This window comes from Xenopus laevis, chromosome 3S (assembly GCF_017654675.1).
Source record: "Xenopus laevis strain J_2021 chromosome 3S, Xenopus_laevis_v10.1, whole genome shotgun sequence".
Classification (NCBI taxonomy): Eukaryota; Metazoa; Chordata; class Amphibia; order Anura; family Pipidae; genus Xenopus; species Xenopus laevis.
This window is the reverse complement of record NC_054376.1, coordinates 7634440-7648202: the sequence shown is the minus strand read 5'-3', so window position 1 is coordinate 7648202 and position 13763 is coordinate 7634440. Positions and strand designations below refer to the sequence as shown.

Here is a 13763-nt window from a genome sequence, read left to right as displayed (position 1 = left end):
TTTACCCGCACCCAGAACTTTTCCCCTCAACCCGCTAGGTACCGCAGGTTTTTGCGGGTACCCGACCCACTGCAGGACTCTACCTCTACTTATATGTCTGAGTGACACCCCTCCATGTAATCCAGTCAATGGAGCAGGGGCCTCCAGGGCTTGGGCATGCTCAGATTCAGTCTGGTCCACCACCTTGTAAGTTAAATCAATCTAAGATTCCAACATTGCCATGAAATGAGCACAACTGCCCATTTATGCCCTTCACAACTCCACTCCCTACATTGGCCAGACCTTCAGATTTAGGATATGTTCAGTGCACCTCTACTGTCTCCATTATTATTATTCTCCAGCTCTTTGCTCTTTTCTTACTCTATAAAGAACTGTCTTTTTGCCTTTCCTGATATTAGTTCTCTATATATTTAAAACTAAGGCACTTTCTATATTTCTATACACTTTGAATGTGTCAGTTCTCTTGGGCCGACTGTGATGATTAAGTATTTTGCAGCACCGGAGGATTCCATTGTAGTACTGTTCATCTTTCCACAGGTTTATGGTTTGTATAAGTTACATTTGATTTATCGAGACACAATTTCAAAGCACTGAGCTGGCGAAGAATAGGATCTAAATACAGAAAAAGAACAGAATGAAGCAACACAAATGTATAATCAAGCTGTAGGTCATATAAACACAGAAGGCCCCTGGCTACTAGCCTTATATTATGTTGCTTATGCTCTATGATTTGTAGATCATATGCTATTCAAAGGGAAATTGTTGTAAACTACTGGGGACTGGTCTATAATTATGGAAATGTTGGGGCTCCAAGTCCAGGTATCTCCCAGGGAATCCAGAGAAATACAGTAGAATTTCTTTGCCAACCAAATAAAAAAATTTGAGATGCCACCAGCTGCTATACATGGAGAGGGGTGACTTGAGAAGGACAATGGGGGAGGGGGGTCTTGTGCTTGTTTTAGAAATGCCGAACTATTAACTCCTCCATAAATAATAGGGGCCCTACACTGGATAGCTTGACCAAGTGCCTCAGCCTGTTAAAGGATAAGTAAACCTTTAAAATAAGTGAATGTAAAATTGATGAGAGTGCTATTCTTAGCACTTTTGTAATTTACATTCATTATTTATTTTCTGTTTATTCCAAGATATTAAGGGATACATGTGCTGTTAATATGAATGAATTTTGTTCCAACAGCGCCACCTGCTGGTCTGTTTCTGACCAGTCTGACCACCAAGTAGTCAAGGAAGTTGTCAGGAGAAAGAAAGAGGCTGATGTTCTTAGGAAAGATTTGAGAAAGGTTTATAATTGCTTGTCTAAGCAGAAGAACATTAGAGCAGCCTCTTTCTTTCGCCTGACAACTTCCTTGACTACTTGGTGGTCAGACTGATCAGAAACTGACCAGCAGGTGGCGCTGTTGGAACAAAATTCATTCATATTAACAGCACACGTATCCCATAATATCTTGGAATAAAAAGAAAATAATGAATGTAAATGGCAAAACTGTTTAGAATAGCCCCCCTCATCAATTTTACATTTACTTATTTTAAAGGTTTACTTATCCTTTTTAAGGCAGCCATGCAGACATGCCCAGGTTTTATTGGGCAGCATGGACGATTTAGGCCATCATTTGGATATGTATTTCAGGTTAGGGGCTGATCTTGACATTTTTTTATTTATTGACAATACTCAGAATGTGCTCACAGTGTATATAACTTTGTAGAGGAGCTGATCAAGTAGAGTGTGGAAGGAATATATAAATAGTATAAATGTGTTGCATTATAAATAACACAATCAGGGCCGGATTAACATAGTGGACACCCCTAGACCCGCTTGGATTGTCACCCTCGTCCTCTCCCTTTTATTTGCAATGGGGATTGGTGCACGGGAAATTTAAAAAACTATCATATCTCCTGCTCTTCCCCAGTGTTTCTGAAACAATGTGGTTGGACAGCATGTCGCCCCCTAAAATCCTTATGCCCTAGGCCTTGGCCATGGTGGACTCTCCACAAATCCGGGCCTGGATTCACCTTTCAGTGAACTAAATTTTAGTATGCTATAGGATGTCCTATTTCTAGAACTTTGCAATTAGTTTTTATTATTTATTACTTATAGTTTTGGAATTATTTGCCTTCCTCTTTTCATCTTTTAAATTGGGGTCACTGACCCCCAGCAGCTCTATTGCTATTCTTACTTTTTATTACTTATCTTTCTGTGCAGAACCTCCTCTCTTCATCTTGTTCAAACTACTGCCTGGTTGCTAGGCTAAATTGCACCCTACCAATCAGATAGCAACTGAAACACCAAATTGGAAAGCTGCTGAGCAAAAAGCTAAATAACCAAAAACAATATAAACTAAAAAAAAAAATGAAGGCCAATTGATTTTTTTCCTAGAATATCCATGTCTACATCTTCCTAAAAGTTAATTGAAAGGTGAACTTCCCCTTTAAACTGCATCCAGGATAAGCGTACGGCTAATTATTTTCAAAACACAAAGACACAATGAAACTATTTAATACATAAAACACATTTCCAGCAAAAAAAAAAGGATAAAAATGCTGTTAAATAAGTGCTTTAAAACAATGTCACAAGTATTAAGCTGATAATTAAAACAAACAAGAAGCGGAACATTCCGGGGAGTTTTCTCGGCACTGTTATTTGTATACATATGGCACACACATGGCTTGTGGAAAAGTGCTGTTGTGCACAGGACAGAACCCAATGTTTCCAACTAGTAGTGACTCCAAATGGGAGTCTGTCTATATTGAAGAACCCCAATGTGATTAAGTGAGGAAGACTATGAAAGCCTGTGTTATGCTGTATATGTATAGGAGTTGTGTTGTCAGTGGGCAGGCCTCTCCTATACACAGATTAAAACTGTAGCCTTTCTCTGTGGCACACCCTTGCATTTATAACATTTCTACACCAACTGGAAGAAAAATGTCTAATAATTCTAGTAAATCCTCAAAGTAATGCTGCTCTGAGTCCTCTGTCAAAAGAAACAGCACATTTCTTTCCTTCTATTGTGTACTCATGGGCTTCTGTATCAGACTTCCTGTTTTCAGCTTAAACCTCCAGGGCTAGGGCTTGAGCATGCTCAGTTTGCTCCTCTCTCCCTTCCTCCTCCCCTCCCTGCTGTAATCTGAGCCCAGAGCTATAAGTGAGCAGGGAGATACTCAGACAGGAAGTGATGTCACAGCAAGCTAATATGACAGCTGCTATCCTAAACAAACAGAGACAATGTCTAGAGCTGTTTAAAGCATTCTAAAGAATACAAATGGCATTCTAGCTTGCACTGTTGTGGCTAATCTATTGGCAATAAACTGCCTTGGTAGCTTTCCTTCTCCTTTTACTTTATAAATGCCTAAAACTTTTAGCAGTTTGTTTCAAGTTAGAGTTGCCTGCCGGCCTTGCGGGCCTAGGCTCTGACGGGTCTCAGCCCTTTCATATATTCACCACAGGACCATATAACATCTATAGAGGACCATTCCCCTCTACCTGTTGTGGAAGTGGGTCCTTGCTTGGGCCTTAAAGTAGAAGGAAAGCTACTGTACTGAGGCAGTTTAATGCCAATAGATTAGCCACAATAGTGCAAGCTAGAATGCTATATTTATTTTGTATAATGCTTTACCATACCCCAGTAAACAGCTCTAGAAGCTCTGTTTGTTTAGGATAGCAGCTGCCATATTAGCTTGTTGTGACATCACTTCCTGCCTGAGTCTCTCCCTGCTCCCTCATAGCTCTGATTACAGCAGGGAGGGGAGAGAAGCAAACTGAGCATGCTCAAGCCCTAGCCCTGGAGGTTTAAGCTGAAAACAGGAAGTCTGATACAGAAGCCCATGAGTACACAATAGAAGGAAAGAAATGTGGTGTTTCTTTTGACAGAGGACTCAGAGCAGCATTACTTTGAGGGTTTACTGGTGTATTTACATAGACCTTTCTGATAAAGCTTACTTAATTTTAACCTTTCCTTCTCCTTTAAGAGACACTGCTGGTAAAGAACCCCTGAACGGAAACTGCTCCCACACTCCCTCTTAATGTATACATACATAGATATCAGTCGGGCAAACTTATTTCTAACTATATCGACATTAAACATGGGTCGCCCAAAGTGGTGGTGCATGAGGTCCTGGGGAGTGAAGTCCAGAATGGAGGCCTAGGATAAAACATGGGAATACTGGCATCAATGAAACAATAAATACAGAATAAAGAATAAAATCTTCATAGTTTTATATATAAATGAGAGTCTCTCTATGTCTCTCAATTGTCAGTTGCACCAATGTTCAGTTTGCATCATATACACAATGATATTGTCCCCAATTATAGCACCATGACGGGCAGCTCCTGTGCGTTGCTTTGGAGAGAGAACTGCTGAGGGCCATCGCCGTTTACTGCCCGGTAAAGATTCTGTTCCTTCTCCCTTTGCAGCTGCTCACAGCGATGGATCTGCTTCTCCAGGGAGACTTGAGTGCTTAGCAGCTCCTCAGATAAACGCCTATAGGGAAGGGAAATAAAGAGGAGGAATAAGGTGGAATGCAGAAGACTCGATTGACTACTTTATACATGGCAGCTGCTGGACAGTTAGCTTTATATCATGACATACAGACGGGGCTTCTTGGGGTTCAGTGCTATAGATCGCCTCAGTTTTACAGAGCAGGAATGTTGTGGGCTCGCAACTGGCTATGGCCTGAAACCGGTAACGTATAGTGATGAGCTAATCTGTCCCGTTTCAATTAGCCGTAAAATACGAAACTGCGAAAAAATCCAACACCAAAATCAATGGGCATTTTTACGAGCTACAATTTTTACGTGTGCAACAATTTTTCTCGTTCAAAATGCATTTCAGTCATTGGGTGTTTTTTTCTTATGGCGACTTTTTTGTCCTAATGCATTAGTTAATGGCTGTTTTTTCTTAAGGCAACTTCTTTTGTCCTAATAAAAGTATTAAAGTCAATGGGCATTTTTTCTTATGGCGACTTTTTTGTCCTAATGTATTAAAGTCAATGGGGTTTTTTCCTATGATGACTTTTTTTCTCCAAATACAATGAAGTCAATGGGCATTTTTTCTTCTGGTGACTTTTTTCACCAAATGCACTAAAGTCAATAGGTGTTTTTTTGCAGAAAATTTTCCACTGCAAATTTTCACCGCAGTTTTGTGAAGAAATTTGCACATGGCGGAATTTTGACATTTTGACGCAAATTCATGGCCGGCGAATAAATTCACTCATCGCTAGTAACGTAACTATAAGCTACAGGGCCCAGTGCAGGCCAACAACCGGGTCCCCCAATTCCCTCCAGAGACAAATTTCGGGCCCTGGTGCAGTAGCAATCCCCGCACCCCCGGTAGTTCTGCCACTTCCTGAGACTGAGTTACTATACAAGAATTAAATTAAAGAACATATATCAAGGCCAGAACTTGCCAAAGACAGCAGAGGCACCTACCTAAGACACAATTCTGATATAGAGAGTGAACAAATACCCGGTTGGAGCAACATAAAGCAATATAAAGCATAAGGAAAGAGAGGAATATAGAGAGGAATATAGAGAGGAAGAGATAGTGAGAGGAGGGCCCAAGTACTACTTGGCTTAGTTTGGGCATTTAGATCATATACAGGTAAGGGACCAGTTATTAAAAATCCTCCAGGGTTTTCCAGATAAAGGATATTTCTGTAATTTTCGATCTTCATACCTTTCGACTAGAAAATAATTTAAACAATAACTAAACCCAATAGGATTGTTTTGCCTCCAATAAGAATTATCTTGGTAAAGGTATGGGATCTGTTATCTGGAAACCCGTTATCCAGAAAGCTCGGAATTATGGAAAGGCCTTCTGTCATAGACTCCTTTATATACAGAATGCTTTGAATTACGGAAAGGCTGTCTCCCATAGGCTCCATTTTATCCAATTAATCGATTTTTTTTTAAATGATTCCCTTTTCCTCTGTAATAATAAAACAGTAGCTCGTACTTGAACCCAACTAAGATATAATCAATCCTTATTGGAAGCAAAACCAAACTATTGGGTTTATTTAATGTTTACATCATTTTCTAGTAGACTTAAGGTATAAAAGATCCAAATTACTGAAAGATTCATTATCCAGAATGCCCCAGGTCCCGAGCATTCTGAATAACAGGTCCCATACCTGTACTGTTTTATATTACGAAGAAAAAGGAAATCATGTTTAAAACTGTAATGATTTGATTAAAATGGAGTCAATGGGAGAAGGCTTTCCCGTAATCTGGAGCTTTCTGGATAAGGAGTTTCCAGATGATGGATCCCTTTCCTGTAATACACAAGAGTCATGAATAACCTGTAAAACTTGCAGTATAAAGTGCAGTCATAGAACTCCTTGGCGACTTCTTATAATTTACAGTAAAGATACACCTTCCTCTACATATAACAACACGCTGTGTAAAGATGTTTTGAAATTAAAATTCAATTGTAAAAATCTGGAAAAAAAAATGTAAATATATATTTTTTTGTCTCCCTTGAAAAAGAATATTTTTTTAGAAACCCACACAGTGACTGCCCCTTGCTTCTGCGTTTGCACTTTCAAGGCTTCATTTTCCTGCTGCAGAGTCCGGCTTCTCTCCTCTAGAACCAGATTTCTTTCCATCTGCAAGTGCAAGCGAAGGGGAGATTATCCACAGAAACAATATCCGGATTCAAATTCAGAAATTCGTTGCCAATGAACTTTTTGGAATATCTTGTGTCAACACAGTGCTGCATTATTAAAGTGAATGTAAAACCGATGAGAGCGCTATTCGAAGCCCTTTTGTCATTTACATTCATTATTTATTTTCTTTTTATTCCGAGATATTAAGGGATACATGTGCTGTTAATATGAATGAATTTTGTTCCAACAGCGCCACCTGCTGGTCAGTTTCTGACCAGTCTGACCACCAAGTAGTCAAGGAAGTTGTCAGGAGAAAGAAAGAGGCTGCTCTGATGTTCTTCTGCTTAGGAAAGATTTGAGAAAGGTTTCCAATTATTTCCTAAGGAGAAGAACATCAGAGCAGCATCTTTCTGACAACTTCCTTGACTACTTGGTGGTCAGAAATTGACCAGCAGGTGGAGCTGTTGTAACAAAATCCATTCATATTAACAGCACATGTATCCCTTAATATCTTGAAATAGAAAGAAAATAAATAATGACTGTAAATGGCAAAAGTGCTTAGAATAGCACTCTCATCAATTTTACATTCACTTATTTTAAAGGTTTACGTATCTTTTAAGGGTAGGGGCACACGGCGCGATTTCGCCGCGATTCTGCGCTAAGCGAGTTGTCGCTGCGTTTTTTAAGCCGAAATAGCTTTGCTAACTTTGGCACTGGCGTCAATGCAAATCGCGGCGAAATCGCTGCGCTAATTCACACGCGGCGATTCGTTTTCTATTGTCGTCCGAAGTTGCCTCGCTGGGCGTTTCCGGGCGACAGTAGAAAAAGAATCGCCGCGTGTGAATTAGCGCAGCGATTTCGCCGCGATTTGCATTGACGCCAGCGCCAAAGTTAGCAAAGCTATTTCGGCTTAAAAAACGCAGCGACAACTCGCCCAGCGCAGAATCGCGGCGAAATCGCGCCGTGTGCCCCTAGCCTTAGGGTAGGGGCACACGGCGCGATTTCGCCGCGATTCTGCGCTAAGCGAGTTGTTGCTGCGTTTTTTAAGCCGAAATAGCTTTGCTAACTTTGGCGCTGGCGTCAATGCAAATCGCGGCGAAATCGCTGCGCTAATTCACACGCGGCGATTCGTTTTCTATTGTCGTCCGAAGTTGCCTCGCTGGGCGTTTCCGGGCGACAGTAGAAAAAGAATCGCCGCGTGTGAATTCGCCGCGATTTGCATTGACGCCAGCGCCAAAGTTAGCAAAGCTATTTCGGCTTAAAAAACGCAGCGACAACTCGCCCAGCGCAGAATCGCGGCGAAATCGCGCCGTGTGCCCCTAGCCTAAGGGTAACTACATTTTTAAGGATCTATGGGTGGAGTAAAGCCCTCCATTGCTGGTGAACAATGACAGTCCTTGGTTATAGCTGCTGCCTTGAATTTTAGGGCTATATCAATGTATCTGACCTTTATTCATATTTTTAAAGGGCAAGTATTCTTTCTCTCTCTGATTCCCAGTAACTTACTGTGGATTCGTGATTTCTAAGCCTCTTGTCCTGCTCCCGTATTAACTCGCTTTTCATTTCAATCACGAAGTGCAAGCTTTGGAGCTCTTGTTCCCAGAACTGGCCCGGGCTTCCATGATCCTGCGTGTAAAAGCAGATTGTTATAGGACAGTTCTGAGAGAGTTAGTGACAACTGATAACATATATGATAACACACCTGCTAAATTGACCAATTAGTGGGGGGCGGAGCTAGTGCCTAATTTGGGCTGTTACCCCCAGAATAAAATCTAAGGATATTAGAAGTCACAATAACAGCTCCATTGACATGAATATGATTCATGAAGTCTAGGGGTAGGTAATATTACAGTAAAACCTGAACAAGGTATAAACATGACAAAGTTTAAAAGAACAGTAACACAATCAAGATGAAATATTATCATTTAATGATTATATCAGTTTATCCATCAGCTTCAGATAAAGTAATCTATTTCTTGGCAACAAATGTCCTGCCCTATAAGATAAAGATGTTGTCATTCTAGTTTAGGGAGTCACCAATGTCATTCGATCTCTTTATTTTCCTGTGTAAGGACTAAACGCATTGTATTCTGCACAGCTTATCTGCTATGCATATATATATATATATGTACACTATTTCAATTCAAGGGCTGTCCCCATGGCTACCCAGCAGCTTAGTGATATAAACAGTACAATTGTTTCTGAAGCAAACACCAGTGCAGGGTGACAGTGCATTTAAATGTATATATAACCCTTTCAGTAATAAGTTTTACTGGTCCTGTTGGCTAAATCAGTTGGTCTGTGGCCACCCATACAGTTGTGTTCAGAATAATAGCAGTGTGTTTGAAAAAGTGGCTAAACCTCAAAATCCTTATAATAACTTTTATTGCCATACAGGCAAATGCGTTGGGAACACTGCACATTGTATTCCAAATCAAAACATGAAGAAACATTGATCAAATTTGTGTTATTCCTTTACAGAAAGAGGAATATTAGGCTGTTCCAACAAATATCAGTCCCTACATTCTTTCTTTCCAGACTCATTCACTGTATAAAGTGAAACGTGTTTCAAGCTGTTGTTTTCCTTTGAATGACTGAACTAATATTGAGTTGTATAACAGTTTCTGTGCTGCACATCTGTGTTGTATGGACTCCACCAACTTCCAACAACCTGTTCCACAATTCCAAATGCATTTCTTGCTTTTGCCTCGCAAACACCCCATGTCACCCATCAAATTTTTTATTGGATTAAGGTGCAGGGATTGGGCCCCTCCATAATGTCAATCTTGTTGGTGTGGAACCAAGATGTTGCTGGTTTACTGGTGAGTTTGGGGGTCATTGTCTTGTTGAAACCCCCATCTCAAGGGCAATTCCTCTTGGGCATAAGGCAACATGAGCTCTTCAAGTATTTGTATTGAAACTGATCCATGATCCCTGGTAGTGATAAACAGGCCCAACACCACAGTATGAGAAACATCCCCATATTATGATGCCAATGGCTTCACTCTGTACTGTGGCGTGAATTCCAGTGGTGGAACTACTGGGGATGAGGCTGCACCAGGGCCTGCACCTCCTTGGGGCCTACCGGCGGTTCTCACTCTTGCAGATCCACCTTGATCTCCACTTCTGGAGGAAGGTGGGGGGGCGTCTACATAGCCTGCACCCGGACCCTGCTCGGTTACTGTTGAATGCAGTATTTGGAGTCGTCTGAAAAAATGTCTGCGGCCCCTGGACCCAAAAAGAAAAATCTTGCTATCCATTCTAATCATAGTTTTCCCTTTTCTTCTAAGTCTTTCTGGGTTTTGTTTTAAAGTGGACCTGTCACCCAGACACAAAAATCTGTATAATAAAAGTCCTTTTCAAAGTAAACATGAAATCCAATTTCTATTTTTTATTAAAGCATTCATAGCTGTTGTAAGCTCATTTAAAAATCTCAGCTGTCAATCAAATATTGTCTGCCCCTCCTCTATGCCAGTGGCATAGAGGCGGGGCAGACAATTACTTTCACTTTCCATTCAGCACTTACTAGATGTCACTGCTCTCCCCACATTCCCCCATTCTCTTTACCATTTAATTGTGTAACCAGGGCATGGGGATGGAAATCGGGTCCCCCATTCTGGTGCACAAACAAGATTCTGAGATGATACAAGACTTGTCTTAATAACAGTGTCCACAAAATGGCTGCTGCCTGCTTGCTGTAATTTTGAAATCCCAGACTGAAGGAAGCAAGAATTAAATAATTTATATAGTGTAATTAAAGTTCATTTTGCTTGACTAATGTGATAAAATAGGATTTTGAATAATTTTTTTTGGTGACGGGTCCCCTTTAAAGCATTTGAGATCATTTTAGCTGAACACCTATCATTTCCTTCTATACATGTTTCCCCTCTCCAATCAACTCGACTCTCCAATCAAAGTTCGCTGTTCTTCTGAACAATGTCTGGAACGACCCATTTTAATCCATAAATAAGGGCAGTCGTTTTCACCTGAAATGACCTCACTGATTGAGCTCCACACTGCTATTATTTGGAACAAGCTATTATTATGTGGAACACTGCTATTATTTGGAACAAGCTATTATTATGAGGAACACTGCTATTATTCGGAACAAGCTATTATTATGTGGAACAAGCTATTATTATTTGGAACAAGCTATTATTATGTGGAACACTGCTATTATTTGGAACAAGCTATTATTATGAGGAACACTGCTATTATTTGGAACAAGCTATTATTATGTGGAACACTGCTATTATTTGGAACAAGCTATTATTATGTGGAACACTGCTATTATTTGGAACAAGCTATTATTATGTGGAACACTGCTATTATTTGGAACAAGCTATTATTATGTGGAACAGTGCTATTATTTGGAACAAGCTATTATTATGTGGAACACTGCTATTATTTGGAACAAGCTAATATTATATGGAACACTGCTATTTGGAACAAGCTATTATTATGAGGAACACTGCTATTATTTGGATCAAGATATTATTATGTGGAACACTGCTATTATTTGGAACAAGCTATTATTATGTGGAACAAGCTATTATTATGTGGAACACTGCTATTATTTGGAACAAGCTATTATTATGAGGAACACTGCTATTATTTGGAACAAGCTATTATTATGTGGAACACTGCTATTATTTGGAACAAGCTATTATTATTTGGAACAAGCTATTATTATGTGGAACACTGCTATTATTTGGAACAAGCTATTATTATGAGGAACACTGCTATTATTTGGAACAAGCTATTATTATGTGGAACACTGCTATTATTTGGAACAAGCTATTATTATGTGGAACACTGCTATTATTTGGAACAAGCTATTATTATGTGGAACACTGCTATTATTTGGAACAAGCTATTATTATATGGAACACTGCTATTATTTGGAACAAGCTATTATTATGTGGAACACTGCTATTTGGAACAAGCTATTATTATGAGGAACACTGCTATTATTTGGAACAAGCTATTATTATGGGGAACACTGCTATTATTTGGAACAAGCTATTATTATGAGGAACACTGCTATTATTTGGAACAAGCTATTATTATGGGGAACACTGCTATTATTTGGAACAAGCTATTATTATGTGGAACACTGCTATTATTTGGAACAAGCTATTATTATGTGGAACACTGCTATTATTTGGAACAAGCTATTATTATGAGGAACACTGCTATTATTTGGAACAAGCTATTATTATGTGGAACACTGCTATTATTTGGAACAAGCTATTATTATGGGGAACACTGCTATTATTTGGAACAAGCTATTATTATGTGGAACACTGCTATTATTTGGAACAAGCTATTATTATGGGGAACACTGCTATTATTTGGAACAAGCTATTATTATGTGGAACACTGCTATTATTTGGAACAAGCTATTATTATGAGGAACACTGCTATTATTTGGAACAAGCTATTATTATGAGGAACACTGCTATTATTTGGAACAAGCTATTATTATGTGGAACACTGCTATTATTTGGAAAAAGCTATTATTATGAGGAACACTGCTATTATTTGGAACAAGCTATTATTATGTGGAACACTGCTATTATTAGGAACAAGCTATTATTATGTGGAACCCTGCTATTATTTGGAAAAAGCTATCATTATGTGGAACACTGCTATTATTTGGAACAAGCTATTATTATGGGGAACACTGCTATTATTTGGAACAAGCTATTATTATGTGGAACACTGCTATTATTTGGAACAAGCTATTATTATGAGGAACACTGCTATTATTTGGAACAAGCTATTATTATGTGGAACCCTGCTATTATTTGGAAAAAGCTATCATTATGTGGAACACTGCTATTATTTGGAACAAGCTATTATTATGTGGAACACTGCTATTATTAGGAACAAGCTATTATTATGAGGAACACTGCTATTATTTGGATCAAGATATTATTATGTGGAACACTGCTATTATTAGGAACAAGCTATTATTATGAGGAACACTGTTATTATTTGCCACGTAAAAACAACGATTCATCAGGTTAGTGACGTGTGACTACATTATATCCCAAACTGTGTCAAAATACAATTGGATGCTATTTCACCTCTTCATAAAAAGTTGCCTTTATGTAAGTGAATCCGGTTGTGGCTGGATAATTACCTGAATGTGCCTCCGGTAGTCTTGGCTCAAGACGGATTCTTCCACCCTTTTCATTTTCTCTCGGAAAGAAGCCAGCTGGGAATTTAACTCATCCACTGTCTCCTACAGAGAGACGCACAAAATGGTTTTGTTAAATTAGAAAATATAATTGTATTCTAATAGACAAAATTTACATTTTACTGGACAACCAAGGCTTTAAAGGATAAGTAAACCTTTAAAATAAGTGAATGTACAACTGATGCGAGTGCTATTCTAAGTACTTTTGTCATTTACATTCATTATTTATTTTCTTTTTATTCCAAGATATTAAGGGATACATGTGCTGTTAATATGAATGAATTTTGTTCCAACAGCGCCACCTGCTGGTCAGTTTCTGACCAGTCTGACCACCAAGTAGTCAAGGAAGTTGTCAGGAGAAAGAAAGAGGCTGTTCTGATGTTCTTCTGCTTAGGAAAACAATTAGAAACCTTTCTCAAAGCATTCTCAAAACTTTAAGGTCAGTTAGGGCGCGGCCGGGCATGCGTCAAAATGCTTTGGCGTCAGATAGCGCCACCCACTTTCCCTTTTTCAGTGGTGGACTAGGGGTAGGCTGCTTATGAGGTACATGCCTGGCGCCCCCCCCCCAAAGCTTTGTACCCTAGGCACGTGTCTCTTCTAGTGATGGGTAACTTTGTCCCATTTTCCGAAAAATTTGCGAAACGGCAAAAAAAATTGCGAATTTCGGCAACAATTCCAACTCCAGCAACAATTTGATCTGCATTAAAGTCAACGGGCATGCATTTAATTGTATATGGCATCTGAATATTTGTCAAATTCGCAGATTTATTCACCGACAAAATGCATAGATTTGCGGCGTATTCACGCCTGTCTAATAAATTCACCCATCACTAGTCTCTTCTACCTACCCCTAGTTCCGGCCCTGGGAACACCACAGTGACTTCCACTATCCTAAGCTACATTACCCCTTATATCAGGGGTCCCCAACCGCCGGGCTGAGGCC

The 13763-nt window shown here is 39.5% G+C and overlaps 1 protein-coding gene across 1 annotated transcript in view; it reads right to left on the bottom strand.

Moving 5' to 3' along the window:
• Positions 1–4204: 4204 nt before the first annotated feature.
• ccdc69.S (coiled-coil domain containing 69 S homeolog) overlaps positions 4205–13763 on the bottom strand; it is a 36690-nt gene continuing 27131 nt past the window's right edge. The window contains exons 6-9 of the mRNA XM_041587970.1: positions 12764–12865; positions 8122–8241; positions 6518–6615; positions 4205–4493 (exon numbers count right to left, since the gene is read on the bottom strand). Coding sequence (XP_041443904.1) covers positions 4319–4493; positions 6518–6615; positions 8122–8241; positions 12764–12865 — 495 coding nt within the window. The 3' untranslated portion in view covers positions 4205–4318. The remainder of the gene's footprint in view (positions 4494–6517; positions 6616–8121; positions 8242–12763; positions 12866–13763) is intronic.